At 32.9% G+C, this 16145-nt stretch overlaps 1 protein-coding gene and 2 pseudogenes across 1 annotated transcript; 2 read left to right on the top strand and 1 right to left on the bottom strand.

The window, feature by feature from the left end:
- The first annotated feature begins 1446 nt into the window (after positions 1–1446).
- On the top strand, positions 1447–5396 carry LOC120217690 (annotated as a pseudogene).
- An 899-nt stretch (positions 5397–6295) lies between these two features.
- LOC120217394 lies at positions 6296–6851 on the bottom strand (annotated as a pseudogene).
- A 7909-nt stretch (positions 6852–14760) lies between these two features.
- LOC120217451 (protein LIGHT-DEPENDENT SHORT HYPOCOTYLS 10-like) lies at positions 14761–15421 on the top strand. Its single transcript, XM_039214540.1, has one exon. The coding sequence runs from the start codon at positions 14802–14804 to the stop codon at positions 15378–15380; it is 579 nt and encodes a 192-aa protein (XP_039070471.1). The 5' UTR covers positions 14761–14801; the 3' UTR covers positions 15381–15421.
- The last annotated feature ends 724 nt before the right edge of the window (positions 15422–16145 follow it).

A 16145-nucleotide genomic window follows, 5' to 3' on the forward strand; every position in this document is an offset into this window, starting at 1 on the left:
ATTAACTTTTAGTTCAGATAATTGTCAATTTTAAAACAAAAAAAATGAGATTAAAACATATAAATAATTAAGTGATCATTTTATAAAATTTAATAATAGAAAGACTTGATAAAATAACATTCTATATTTATATATCATTTTATATTTTTAATAGTGAAAATACTTAACAAAACAACATAATATAATCGAGAACAATTATATACTTTACTCAATTATTTATTAAATAAATTGTAATAACAAAAAGTAAAATGAAACTTTGCTTCCGCAATTTACAATAATTTATTGCAAGAGGCCTGACTCCTTGCCTGAAGTCATATGAAAACAAAAACAGGATTATATTTTATAATGAAGGTTCAATTTGTCAGATAAAAGATAATATTTATAAATTTATACGAGATTTTGTCTTAAACATTGACGTATCTACTTACTAAATTCAAAACCCATCAGTTACTAAAGTCTAAGCAATTCCAAATCCTCGTTTTATCTATATGTATATTTATAATAAATTGTTTATAGTTATTGGGATTATTATTCCATACATTGCTAGAGTTTTTTTTATACAAACACATTTAATCAACAAATATATATTCTTAATTAATATTTAAATAAATAATTAAAAGCATAAAGATCAGATGGATTAAAACTTATTGTCGAAGAAATATCTATTATTGATATATCAAGTTATTATTTTATTTGTGTGTATTATGAGAAAAATAAAATTGTGAATTTTCTAAATGACTCGTGAGAAGACATTTGCACATATTCTCCTTCCCCACAATTCAGTTGAATTAACAGAAATGGTTCTACAAGAAGTTACTGCAAATTCTTATTCTCTTATTTGTGCTGCGATAATAAAAAAATATTATTTAATTTATTAATGATTTTTACGTATCTTTGAATTTATTGGATGATCTTGGTAGTTAAAAATATTATTCATTTTAAAAGACTTAAATTTAGATAATTGTATATGTATGGTCACGTTTGTAAAATGGGTGAATATTGATTTTTTCTAAAAATATATCGTTAATGTAGCTTGTCATGTAATTATTGCAAATTTAAATTTTTTAATTAATATTAAAATAATTATAAAAGAAAACATTAAATATATATATATTAAAAATATTATACACTTAAAACAATACATATAATTTAAACAGTCGATTTTTATTTGAACCTTGGATAAAACGAACGGACATCCTCACTTTCCGTCCTAATAAAAGACGAAAAATCCAAATCACATTTCTATCCGTTACCATATTTAACCATTTCACGTTTATTTCCTCTATCCAAATGGATGGTTTTGCTTATTTTTAGTGAAGGATCGAAATGGCATTTCACAGTCTGCAAACACACTGTATTAATGAAGTGTTATATTGTAATTTAAAAAAATTATACAGAGTGAGTGTATAAATAAACAAATAAAAACCTAACTCGCAGTTCTCATCTTAATCCCTTTCAATAATGGCCGCCACCGCCACTACTGCTTCCTTCAAGTCCTCACTCCCTTCTGTACCGTCGATTCCTTCATCGTCCAAATCGACGGTCCTTAAACCACGCTTCACAACGTCGTCATGGCGTTCGACGATTCCGACATCACTGAGCTCTAATCTCGTCTCACGAAAGAACGGTGCCATCGCTGCCAAGATGACGCTGCTCCTTCTACAGTCTCTCCGACGACGTCACTTGACTTCAATACCTTCGTTTTCCAGAAAGAAAAGATCTCTCTTGCCGGTCACGAAGAGGTTAACTGATAACTTATCAAGTCATTTCGTTTCTCTTCCATTGTTCTCAGCTGGTTAATTTTGCACATATAACGATTGATTTGTGCAATTGGCAGTTCATAGTGAGAGGAGGGCGACATTTGTTCCCTTTCTGGATGATGCTTTCAAGGGAATCAAGCAGATTGGAGTCATTGGTTGGGGTTCTCAGGTTATAATTTTACAACATTTTCCCCTTCGTTATCTGTTAAATAAACAAAAAGCTAACTTTTCTCCAATCATTTAATTTAGAATCTCTTTATTTCATTCCAAATAGATTTCAAAATATTTCCAAAAATGAAATATATATTAAAACTATTTTGTGATGTTTAAATTTTAAATGATGATGTCTAAATTATTTTTTCTGTTTGATAAGTTTTTAAATTATAGATATTAAAAGTAATTTATATGATTTAAGATATTAATCTCATCTAATCCTAAATCCTAAAATCTTAAACTTAAACCCTAAATTTTAAATCTAACCTCCTAAAATTAAAATTATACATCAAAATAGACAGACTAAATTTACACAAGTGTATTTATTGTTTATTATAAAATAATATTACTTAAAAAATTAAATGTATTAAATAATTTTTTGTTATAAAAATTATGTTTATTATTAATACATTATAAAACATTATATAATTCAGTTAATAATATTTATGTCAATATTATTTATTAAAATATCATTTATTGATAAATTTATAATAATAATATTATATTAATATTAAATATATTAAGTAATATTGTTTTAAAATATTAATATATATTTTTTAAACATTTAATAATTAATATATCTTAAAAATTAATACTCAAATATTATATTAATATTAAAACATAAAGTAATATTGTTTTTATGTTTATACTTTAGAGTGAAAAGTTAAAAAAATATATTACTAAAATGCAGATGGTAGTGCATTTTTCATACATTGACTTGAAAAATAGATTACCTTTACCAAGTCATTTTATGCCAATCAAGTATTGGAGAATGAGAATATATATATATATATATATAAACGAATTACTTCAAACAAACAAATCTTTAGATCAGATCTGTTTAACTAAAATTTTACATTTTATAACATGATTATTAAAGGATTTTAGTGGTGAATATGATGTGCCCAAAATTTTTGTTTTGTCTCGTTGATTTTATTGCTTCAATATTGAGTTTGATTTACCTCATCTCCATTAATGCGGTTTGAAACATGGTTTTAGGGGCCAGCTCAAGCACAGAATCTGAGGGATTCTCTTGCAGAGGTCAAATCAGATATTGTTGTGAAGGTAAGCTCCAATCTAGTTCTTGTTTCATAACAATAAAGAAATTCCAACTTACTGCGTGCCTTTTGCATTTGATGATTGATAATTGATTTGACTGAATGTAATGTACTTTGATGATTTGATAACAGATTGGCTTAAGGAAGGGCTCTCGCTCTTTTGCTGAAGCCCGTGATGCAGGATTCACTGAAGAGAATGGAACTCTGGGGGATATCTATGAAACTATTTCTGGAAGTGATCTCGTGTTATTGTTGATCTCTGATGCTGCGCAGGTTGCTAAGTTTCTCGCATGTTTTCCATTTCATGCATTATAAAAGTTTGGCCATTGGTTATGGTTACTATTGATTGATTGTATATGCTGTATACCCATGGCAGACATCTTGCCGAGACCAGATATATGATTTGATGAAAATTGTTTCCAAAACTATTAGATTGATTGTGATGCCCTGCAAACGCAAACACTTGCATGCATTATGATTCATACACTCGTTACTTTCTGGTTTGTTCTTTGGAGGCATTACTTATTAAATTTTGTGATGTAGGCGGATAATTACGAAAAGATCTTCTCCCACATGAAACCAAATAGCATCCTTGGACTTTCCCATGGATTTCTTCTTGGTCATTTACAATCAATGGGGCTTGATTTTCCTAAGAACATCAGTGTAATTGCTGTCTGTCCTAAGGGGATGGGGCCTTCTGTGAGGAGACTCTATGTTCAAGGAAAAGAGATAAATGGTGCTGGAATTAATGCTAGTTTTGCTGTCCACCAGGTTCTTTATCTCTATATTCTTGTGTTCCACTTATTGCCTGATTAAATGTTGAAACTAAACCTGTTCGAAAAAAGCATCCTAAATGATGATGTCTAATTTGGAGCAGGATGTTGACGGGAGAGCAACAGATGTGGCCTTGGGATGGTCAGTTGCCCTTGGTTCTCCTTTTACATTTGCCACCACATTAGAGCAGGAGTACAAGAGTGACATTTTTGGGGAGAGGGGTGAGCTGAGTTGTTTATGTTATTTTTTCTTCCATGCATATTTGATATCTTTTTTAATTCACAAGCGCATCATTTTTGCCACTTTCTGTAGGCATCTTGCTAGGTGCTGTTCATGGAGTTGTGGAATGCTTGTTTAGAAGGTATGTTGAGAGTGGAATGGATGAAGAATTGGCTTACAAAAATACCGTGGAGTGCATAACAGGAATTGTATCGAAGACCATTTCAACACAGGTGATATCTGTTGCTTTCTCTGTCCTCTACTTTCTTTGGAGTTCTAATTGATTCCTATTGTGGCCTGCTTTTGTGTTTGTTTCCATAGGGTATGCTAGCTGTATACAACTCACTGCCAGATGACAAGAAAAAGCGATTTGAGGAAGCATACAGTGCTTCATATTATCCCTGCATGGAAATCCTGTATGAGTGTTATGAGGATGTTGCAACTGGAAGTGAGATTCGCAGTGTTGTGTTGGCTGGGCGTCGGTTTTATGTATGTTTGTAACTCTATGTCCTTGCTTGTCTCGGTTTACTTGTGACAGATCCTCATTTCATGATCTTTTATTGCTTAATGTTGGTTCTTAGCAAAGAAGAATCTTGCTTGATGGCTGATTAAGAAATGTTTTACAGGAAAAGGAGGGTCTGCCTGCCTTCCCAATGGGTAAAATTGATCAGACACGGATGTGGAAAGTTGGTGAGCGTGTCCGAGCAACCAGATCAAAAGATGATTTTGGTCCGCTGTGCCCATTCACTTCTGGGGTTTTCGTGGCACTAATGATGGCCCAGGTAATCATTTCGAGCTACAATTGAATGCAGTGCTGGTCTTTGTGACAAATTACATCTTCCAAAGAGTTCTTTTTCGTTTTCCTTCTCATACTTTATATTCTGAAAATCCAGATTGAGATCTTGAGAAAGAAGGGGCACTCTTACTCCGAAATCATCAATGAAAGTGTGATTGAAGCTGTTGATTCCTTGAACCCCTTCATGCATGCTCGAGGGGTGTCATTCATGGTTGATAATTGTTCCACGACTGCACGATTGGGATCGAGGAAGTGGGCTCCACGTTTCGATTACATCCTAACTCAACAGGCATTTGTGGCGGTGGATGCAGGCGCTCCCATCAACCAGGATCTGATAAGCAACTTCTTTTCTGATCCTGTTCATGAAGCTATTGAAGTGTGCGCACAGTTGAGACCAACAGTTGATATATCGGTGCCCCCGGATGCAGATTTCGTTCGTCCCGAATTGCGCCAATCTAATTAGAGTAGAGGAGTGGAGGTTTTTCCATGGTAAAACCTTGTCGAGTTTTTCTATTTGCGAGAACGAGGAACCATCTTTGTTGATGTTTGATCTAAAAATATTCTGAAGGTGAACTTAAAATTTGGTGCTTTACCGCAGTTAGTAAAGCTTGGCCTAGCGCCTTTAGTATTTGATACTTCCGTTCAGTAGAACTGGAAGTTAAAATAGAGGTACTCGTGTGAGTTCGGGCAGCAACATAATATGAAGAATGTTTATGTTTAGGGTAAAATATCAAGAATGATCACTTTTGTTTTAGTCTTGTTTATTTTTGGTTATCAATTTTGAAAAACTTATGTTTTGGTCACTTATATTATTGATTTATTACATTTTAATCATTCAAAAAATTTCAGTTAGTTTGACGATGTGGTGCGATAGTATAAGAGGTTTTTATGTAATTTGACTTTTGAGCTTAAGATAAAATATTATTTTGATTCTTGAGTTTTAAATGAAGTATCATTGACCCTATCGATCCTTGAATTCGAATAATGTCTCCTTGTTCACTGCTGTTATCGTCTATATAAATTCAACTAAAATGAAGCATATCCCTGGCACTTATATCCAAGTGTTGTGAACCACATGACGGTTGAGAGGTAGACAAGGAATGTGGGGGCGTTGGCATCGTGTGGATGGTTGTGTTGTGTTGTGGTGGGCATTTGCGCGTAGCATCCAAATCAATTCTCACCCTTTTGAGTGTCCATTCATTGCATTTAAAAAGGTCAGTGTGTTTCATCCATGCACTTGGCAGCAATTCCTTTTCCATTTGAAACATGTTTGACAAAACAGATTGGTAAAGGACTGTGTAGAAGATGGAATTATATTTGTTCTTATTCTTTCAATTTATACATTCAGTTGGTTGAGATTGTGATGGTTTCTGGATTTGAACTTATCTGTAATCAATCAAAAGATCAGCCTGTATTTACATTGCCCTTTAGTTCATACAAATTTTTAATCTTTGTTGAAACTTTTGCAACCAAGTTTAAAAAAGATAAAAAGTACTACTACTACTACTACTACTAAATATCAATATATGGTTAACCACCCGAGCAGTCCTCCACCGCTTCATCGGGAAAACTTGCTGGAGACAACCATCCGTGGCGGCTACATGCCACTCATCCAACACCATCCCTTCCAACTCAAACTGTTGCACCTCACTAGTCAATACACTCATCATACAAACGTCCTTCCGGGAACCAACCAATACAATGACCCGGTGGCAGCTTGGCTTTCCGTCAACTGACCCCGATCGGGACGTTCTGCAGGGCTCCACCTGCGGTCCAGTGCATTTGGCGACCTTTACAGAAATGTCTAGGCTGGTTAACGTTGTAGTTATTGAAGTAACAAAATTTGGTGTCCGTGCTCTTGCATCTAGGCCATGGTATGACCTTGTCCGGCCTCTTATCCACCGTCAGATGATCGACTTTGTTTTGCTCTTCTTTGACCTGTCTTCCATCATGCAACGTAATCTTTGTTCCGAATAGCTTGATCCCTTGCCCTGCTTCTTGGGTAGCCATTACCATTTAGATCGACACAAAGATGATCCGACTAAAGACAAAACAGATCAGATAAGTGAGTTCCTTTGGTTTGGGGTTATAGGGTGTTTGAGGGTGGTGTTATATATATATATATATTTATATTGTTAACGAAAAGAAAGAAAGAAAAAGGTAAAAGGAAAAGTGAATGAAAATAGGAAGGGGGGCATGGCAGTGTTGGCATGTGAAGGGATCAATGGAGTATCCACCGGCGCCAAGAAGCAAGTAATCACGGACTCACGTATTGATACATAATTTTATGTTATAGATATATTTATAAAATTTAAAATGAAACGAATTTATAAAATTTTAAAGTATAAATTAAATTACTAATAAAGAATATTAAATATTTAAAATTAGAGATGATTGTCTAGTTATCTCATCGGTCCATCCTTACATGTTCATGACGTGGAAAAGCAATGCTGAGCTTTTTGGCACATCATCACTATTCTAACATTTCAAAGAAATGTCTCAAAAGTGGGTCCAATCCAGGTTGGTTTGCTTACAAAGTGTCAAATTAATTGAGGATTTGCAGCATGGGTAAAGAGAGTGGAAACAACACTACAAACATGAAATGATAGGTCAAGTTAAGAACTTGGTTCTCTTAGAGAATTTTCTTTTTTCACTTCACTATGAGTTGGCTGCAATTGTGCTAAAATTCAATTCCAAAGCATATTTTTTGTTTACCTCGATTTTATCTTAATTAATTCCGATTGATTCGTGTCACACATATAATTTCAATGAACGAGTCTTCAAAGCATATTAATGGCAATTACACACTTTTTTCCTTAGAAAAAATGTTCTATATATTTAAGATGTTTTTAAAATTATTAAGAAATTCATCAAATCCGCCCTTTCAATGATATATTATGAAATTTAAATTAACCCTTAATTCACGAATTTTTTTTTTATAATTAATTGTCAAATTAATTAAGATACGAACTGCTACCGTATCAGACCCTTCATTCGTAAAGATTCTAAAGGTTGTCCGACATTAAATAAAATTCGTAGTAATATAGATATTAAAGAAAAGTAACAACTTAAATGATATAAATATTATAGAAATCAAATCATAATATAAATAAATGTCTCGATCTATTAGTATCGTTCAACCTTGGACAATAGTATTTTCTCCGATTTTTTTTATTATAAATTTCATTTATTCATCTAAAAGAAACCTCAAACATAAATAAACATTATATCACTCAATTCCCAAAGAAATAAACTAATCAAAAAATCAAAGAACAAAACAACCAACAACAACAAAGTCTGAAACTAAAAGCCCCAATCAACAATTAAACTAGGATTTGAATTAGAAATCTTTTTATTTCTAACAAGCCTTAGACGAGTATCATTCTTAATCTGAGAAAAGTTAACACTGACCTAGCATTCTCCACTGCCATGATGCCTATTATTCCTCTCATGTCAAATATAATAGTTAAACGTACACCAAGATAACTGAGTGATAGTAACCTGTAAAGATTTTCCTTTACAAACGTTTTGCAACCAATTAATCAAGTACATCCAACCATTGTGAGATCTATCATGCCTACAAGCTTGCAAAACCAATTGTCAAATTTGACAAGCATAATAACATTCAACAAAAATATGATCGCACGTCTTAAATTCATCACTATAAAGCAAACATGAGGGTCTATTTGATAACCTCGTCTAAGCATCCTAGTCTTGTTGGCAGTCTATCCAGCACCACCAACCAATAAATAAAAGAGTGGCGAGGAATGGGCAACCATCCCCGAATAACTCTGAACCAAGGCACTCTATCATGTTTATGTCTAAACAGCTCCCAAACTTCCCTTGATTTATACGTCCCCTGCACATTCCCAACCAAAGCCAACTCATCTCTAAGTTTTATTAATTTTTTCCAAGCCCAACTATGGCTAGCCTTAACTTGAAACTGCCATATAGTGCACCCTTTCAATAGGTATTTCTCCACTCAAGCAATCTAAAGAGAAATAGATTGAGATAAAATCAGCCACAAACACTTTATCATGCATGCTTTGTTCCAAACTAAGATGTCTTTAACCCCAAGTCCTCCTTCACACTTAGTGTGACAAATCAACTCCCAACTTACTCTAGCCCTTTGAGCAGAAACATCAATTCCTTTCCAAAGAAAAGCATTGCAAATATTAATAATTTATTTTATAACCTTTGAAGGCAGCAAAAACATCCTACTCCAAAAAATTTGTATACTAAAGATCACTGCTTGGATAAGTTGAAGCATGCCTGCAAAGGATAAACATTTTGCAGACCAACTTTTGACCCTTTCCACAATTTTGCCCACCAACCCCTTGCAGTCAACATAGGAAAGATTCATAGCAACTAAGGCACGTCCAAATATCTCGTAGGTAAAGTACCAATTCTAAACCCCGACACCTCAACAAACCTTTGAATCATAATCCCCTATTCCAGAACAGAACAATTCACTCTTAGATACATTCATCTGCAACCATACATCCTACAAAACACTTCCAAAACCCTTTGAATTACCATAGCAGAGGAAATATCACCCTTGGTAAACACCAAAAAGTCATCAGCAAAACATATATGAATTAATCCAATCTTCTACATTTAGGGTGGAAGCCAAAAACATTATGCTTCCCAGCCAAATTCAACAAACAAGAGAGCATATTCATAACTATAATAAATAGGTAAGGAGAGAGTGGGTCTCCTTGCCCGAAAAATATCCCACCAATCCCCTATTTAAACCCACCGAACACTTAGGTCTAGTTATACAAGCTTTAATCCATCCCCTAAATTGTTATGAAAACCCCAAATCTCTAAAATCTAAAAAATAAACCCCCAACTTATAGAATCAAAGGCTTTCCTTAAATCAATCTTTAGTGCACACCTAGGTGACATACATTTCCTTCCATAACCATTCATAATTTCTTGAGCTAATAACACATTTTCCACAAGATCTCTACCTGTCAAAAAAGCACTCTGATTTGGAAGAATAACAATAGGTAAGCACTGCTTCAATCTATTGATCATAATCTTGGTGATGCACCTATATGTAATACTACAACATAAAATAGGCCCAAAATCAATAGCTTTAATCGGAGCAGAAACTTTAGGCACTAGAGTAATAATGGTCAAATTAAAGGAGTCAGGAAGATAACTATTCAAAAAAATATTGCACAACTTTCAAAAAAATCCTTACCAATATTTCTCCAAGACACTTGGAAGAACTTCGCGAGATAACCATCCGGTCCTGTAACCTTATTCCCATTCATAGAAAACACAACATCTTTAATCTCTTTTTGAGTAATAGGGGCAATCAAAGAACTTTGCATATAAGCATTCAATTCCACCCCTAAAATTTCCCTCAACAAGTCATCCAAACCTAACCTCACTTCTCTATCAACACAACCCAGAGAGTTAGAGAAAAATTTGACCAACTCAGCAGAAATAGCTTCAAAAGTATCAAGTTTATTACCTTGATTATCCTTGAGCATTCGAATAGTGTTAGCTTTTTGCCTAGCACTAACCCGCCGAGAGAAAAAAGCAGAATTGTGATCACCTTCCTGGATAAATTGGATCCTGGATTTCTACTTAAAAAACTTTTCTTCAGTTCTACACAAAACCTCTAACTCCTCTGCAACTTTCTTTTCTTGCTCAATAATTTTCCCAGTGGGGTTAACCAACAACAACTTTGAATATCCAATTGCTTTTCAAAAACTCTCCTAGAAATATCACTAAAGCAATCCTTATTAAGCCTATGGAGAGGATCCTTCAACCTCTTGAGCTTAGTAAACATAATATATAGTGGGTTACCATAAACATGCACTTTCCATGACTCCTCAACGATATTAAAGAAATCCGGATGATCCACCCAAAAACTACAAAATTTGAAAGGCCTGGGAGGCTTAAGTTGAAATAAGTTAGTTCGTACATTTTTGGGCTGATAGTTATGACTGAAAATATATATCCTGAGTAATTTCAAGAGTATATATATTCAGTAATTTCATATTTTTCTACAAATTTATATATTTCTTTCTTGTTTTGGTGTGTATCAGTTTGGTTGGTTTTGTACAAAAATCGATCCACATAACTATTAATGGAGGCTGGGCATGTCCGCATGCCTTTGTCTTTTACCCATTAAACCATATAAGATCCTTGACAAGGAATAAATAATATCAGATATGCACCCTGAGATCATGTCATGAACACTGTTCTAAAAGTAAATTGACCCAAAAAATACCATGTAAACCCAAATTTGCCATTTCGATGGTATGCAGAAAAGATCCATTTTTGGCGATTTCTTATCATTTATTCATGCATTGAACTTGAAGCTCTTTGAAAAAAACACCTGACGTGAGAGGAGGAAAAAAAATAGTGAATTAGATAAGTTGTTTTTTATTATTATGAGATAATTATAAGATATATGTTTACATCCTATATATACAGCTGTTTAAACCTATAATCTATAGGAAAAACAACATTTCTTTTTATTATTGAGACCAAATTCGTGCAATAGACGAGTCTAAAACCACAAAATTAAGTGGTACAATATTATAAAGGTAGAGTCAAATTCCCAACAGCATGATGATACATAATTATTTCACTAGCATATACTGGGGTTTTGGACCCACTTCACCCATATATGTCTCTCCATTTCGAATCAAAACGATTCATATCCTTGATTTCCTTCTGTCCACTGTCTTCAAATTTCATTTCCCCATGGATGAATAATGAATGAAGCATTATTATTATTATCTTACACCAAATACAAATCATCTGCCCAAAGCAACTTCATTATCGCCTCTAATAATAGGTTATGTGTTGAATTCTTAATTATGGTAGCAAATTCCAATCGGAAGATGCATCATGTAATCAACCAGTAAGGTTAACTACTGAACAGTGATCCTCTAGCAAATTCAAAGATATTATAAAACATTAACTTTTTTTTAGTTCTCGATATATATATATATTAAGAATTGAATCGTCCAGAGGTCAGGCGGATGTATGTGGTTCTCTAGGGTAACAATTGTACACTAATTATTTTAAGAAAAATGTTCAATTTAGTTTAATTTGTCAATGAGAATGAAAAAGAAAATAAAATTTTCATACTCAAAATTTTTTAGAATATATTAATAAAAAAATGTTAAAATTTTGAGTCCATTTTTTAATTTTTGATCCACCACTTATTGCTAGAGAATGAAAATGGAGGAGAATAAAAATAGTAAGATCCACAATGAAAATATAGAATTTTATCTAAAAAGAAAAAATAAGTGTTATAGATGCTAGAAAGAAAACAAGTCAGGGGCTAATGATGTTGTATACATATGAATCTTGTCTTCGATCACTCTTATATATACGACAATTTAAAATTCATAACAAAATAACTTTATTAAAATTATCAATAATTAATTCTCTAAATAATTTCTCTTCAATCTCATTTTTCATTTTTTAAAATCACAGTATTCCTCTAAATTTACCTAGAGAAGTCTATACATAGACGAAGCTAGGATTGAATTATGAGGGAGACAAGTTGTTTAACTTTAAAATAAATAGGTCTTAAAAAATAATTAAACCAGATAAATTTGAAGTTAAGACTTAATTCCAATCATTTTAAAACAGTCAGTGTCCTAAAAACAATCATATCAAAAAATATGGGAAAGACAAAGACTTAATTGTAATAATCTAAAAATTATCAATGGTTAAAGAATAATTAAACCATCAAAATTTAAAGAGGTCATTATCTCTATCACCCATAACGTTAGTCCGTCCCTGACTCTATATAAATCATTTACCCTTTTATAAGAATTTTTATATATCAAACTGTCAATGGAACCCCTCGTCAAATTGTTAAAGGAAACGAGTTTGGCTACTTTCAAATCCCCAAGATTTCATCCCCTAATTTTAGGGTTGCTATTTGTGGGATCCGAAATACAGAGATTAGGCTATGATGGTAGGTCTTAGGCTAAGAAAACCAATGATCGCTAACGCGTTTGCTGTCTAGAATATGCAATTTCCTATTTGACTCATAAATTTTATACATTACTCTATAATTTAATATAGATATATTTTAATAAATTTATTAAGTAATTTTAATAATGAAATGGAATAATATTTCTTTAGAGGTTTTGAATTAGATTAATTTTAAAAAAAATCTAATCATATATTATATTATAATCACCTCGTACTATTGTAATTTTTATAGATAAAAAACATCTCAACTTCTATAAAAAAAAGCTTGGAATCCTAGCATTTACTATTCCTAACTTTTTTTAGTTTTATTTTCTAAAAGTAAAAAAAAAAGATTTGTATTAATAGTGTATATATTATATTAGTAGTAAATCTAGATTCACTTATTAGAAATTAACAATTATATCTAATTTTAACGATTACTAAATTTTTTAAATATATTGATGATATATTGTAATATGATTAATTAGTAGTGTATAAATTTATATATCATGGATGTAATAAATAAAAATTCGATAATTCTATACCCATAAAAAAATGACTACGGGATGAGAGAAGTGTTTTTTTTTTTGGTTCCCAACTTCAATCTAAAAATTAGAAATCTTTATCTAACTTCGATCCATCTTAATTAAATTTAGGATACTTTTCTTTTAAAAAATTTGGCTGGAAATTAAAATAGTTGGCAACTGGGACGTGAGGATTATTGATATTTGAATTTTTTTATATTTATTATTTATTGAGTAAAGTACATAAACGGTCCCTCAATTATAAGACGTTACTTCGTTGAGTCATCGGCTATTAAAAGTTACAAAATGGTCGCTCGACTATAGGTGCTATTTTGTTGAGTCTTCCGACTATTTAAAGTTGTAAAATGACCACCCGATTTTTCATATGTTCCAAATTTGATCATTTTCTATTAAAAAATTGATGAATGTTTGAGTTGGATGTTAATATACTGATTGAGATATAATATAATTATATTTTAATAATATCTACTGGAACTGTCGCTGCGCTCAAGCACTAGCTTGATGGTATGATGTTACAAGCACTGACAATGTAATATAAATAGAGAGTCGGTACAGAAAATACATCTCAAACAATTATTGGATCATATTTTATTATATTCCAGTCAACATGTTAACGTTCAACTCATACAACTGTCAATTTTTTAAAGGAATTAAAAAAGACGAGTTTGAAATATATGAACAGTCAGGTGACCGTTTTATAACTTTTAATAGTCGAATGACTCAACAAAATAACATCCCATAATCAGAGATCATTTGTGTAATTTACCCTTATACAAAGAGCTCAAGAACTTCAATGCGTTGTTGTAAGGACAACCCGATTATATTCCTAGTTTCACTCCTTAATCGAGTAAATTTAAAAAGCATAAGTTTCAGATGAAGACAAAAACATGATCAACTTGTAAAACAAATCCACCCAAAGAATTATTCATGAATAAATCAAGAAACCATCGATTTTCACCAACACCACTAAATTATACTGCTCCATTATTACTTTAATTCTAGTGCCCATGGATAAAACATAACCCTAATAAATTTTTAGCAGAAAACCATGTAAATTTTCTTTCGTGAATATTTAACTGCCGCTAATATTTTAGGGTTTTTTCACCTTCCGTAAAACAAGTCAAAATAAACTAGTGCTTAAAGTTTTCTTTCACTGACGATCGACGACAAACAGTGTATTATCATGAGAAAAAAAATCAAATGAAAATGATGACAATATAGAATTGGACAATATACAATAATGGTGATTATATGATAAAAAAATGAATTAAATAAACTATATGTTAGTTAGTGTCAATGGAGGGGGGGAAAAAGGAACAAAAGCACCTTCATAGAGGGCCCATAGCATGTCTCCTCCGTTAGACCCCAAAGGTGTGATTTTCATCTGCACTATTCTCTTTCCTTTTTTTCCTTCATCATTTATTGGGAAAAATACCCAAAGAGTTGATTTTGAAACAAAGATTGGTTCTGATTAATCATGTCAGGTGATATAGCTAAAGTTTCCGGCAAAGGGTCGTCGCGATCCACTGGAAACAACCACTTCCACCACCAACACCAGCCCGATCAGCCGGCAGCTCCTTTGAGCAGGTACGAGTCGCAGAAACGCCGAGACTGGAACACTTTTGGGCAGTATTTGAAGAACCAGAGGCCACCGGTTGCAATATCTCAGTGTAACTGCAACCACGTTCTCGATTTTCTTCGATATCTTGATCAGTTCGGGAAGACAAAGGTCCATTTACATGGATGTGTCTTTTTCGGACAACCTGGCCCGCGTGCTCCTTGCACTTGTCCACTAAGGCAAGCTTGGGGCAGCCTCGATGCACTCGTCGGACGACTAAGAGCTGCTTACGAAGAACACGGCGGGTCACAGGAGAATAACCCGTTCGGAAACGGAGCAATTCGGGTTTTCTTGCGTGAAGTGAAGGAGTGTCAAGCTAAGGCCAGAGGGATTCCATATAAGAAGAAGAAGAAGAAGAAGATTCAAATTAAACCCAACGTGAAGGACGAGGCTAATTCATCGTCAAAGCAGCACCCAGCCCTTCTTAGCTCTAACTAAGAGCTTTTTACGGTAATTCCTTTTACTTTGATATGCACGCTCCTCCATTGCCATGATGATGATGGTGATGATTAAGAATAAAACTCTTGAAGTGAAGGAGTGTCAAGCTAAGGCCAGAGGGATTCCATATAAGAAGAAGAAGAAGAAAGATTCAAATTAAACCCAACGTGAAGGACGAGGCTAATTCATCGTCAAAGCAGCACCCAGCCCTTCTTAGCTCTAACTAAGAGCTTTTTACGGTAATTCCTTTTACTTTGATATGCACGCTCCTCCATTGCCATGATGATGATGGTGATGATTTAAGAATAAAACTCTTAGATTTCTTGAATAATTACAGAAAAAATATAAACAAAATTGAAATTCATTGGGAAAATAAACCCTAAACCCATTGCTGAGAAAACCCTAATTTTAACCCTTACCGTTGGAGTCCTTAGAAGTGTTAATATGATTAGCAACAGTGGACCGAAGGGATGTAGTCGTCCTCTAAAAGTTTTAACATTTATAAATTTTAAATATTTTTTATTAATAATTTGTTTAAATTCCTTAAAATATTATAAATTATTTCCTAACATAAAATTTTGCATCCTATAAGTAATTTCACCTTAAGAAACTTTCTTTTACCATCTCTCACTATTACGTTCATAGCTGAACGAGAAAGATTACCCCTCAAAATACAGTTTTTTTTCTCACTTCTTTACCTTTTCCCTGTTTTTTGGGCTCTTTTTTATTCTGTTGGATTTTATGCCCCCGTGTATGAATGTCCAT

The sequence above is a fragment of the Hibiscus syriacus genome, unplaced genomic scaffold, assembly GCF_006381635.1.
Source record: "Hibiscus syriacus cultivar Baekdansim isolate YM2019G1 unplaced genomic scaffold, ASM638163v2 tig00110187_pilon, whole genome shotgun sequence".
Classification (NCBI taxonomy): Eukaryota; Viridiplantae; Streptophyta; class Magnoliopsida; order Malvales; family Malvaceae; genus Hibiscus; species Hibiscus syriacus.

Bases quoted from the DNA above. Each gene is read 5' to 3' on its own strand.
- LOC120217451 (XM_039214540.1), top strand. From the start codon at position 14,802: ATGTCAGGTGATATAGCTAAAGTTTCCGGCAAAGGGTCGTCGCGATCC.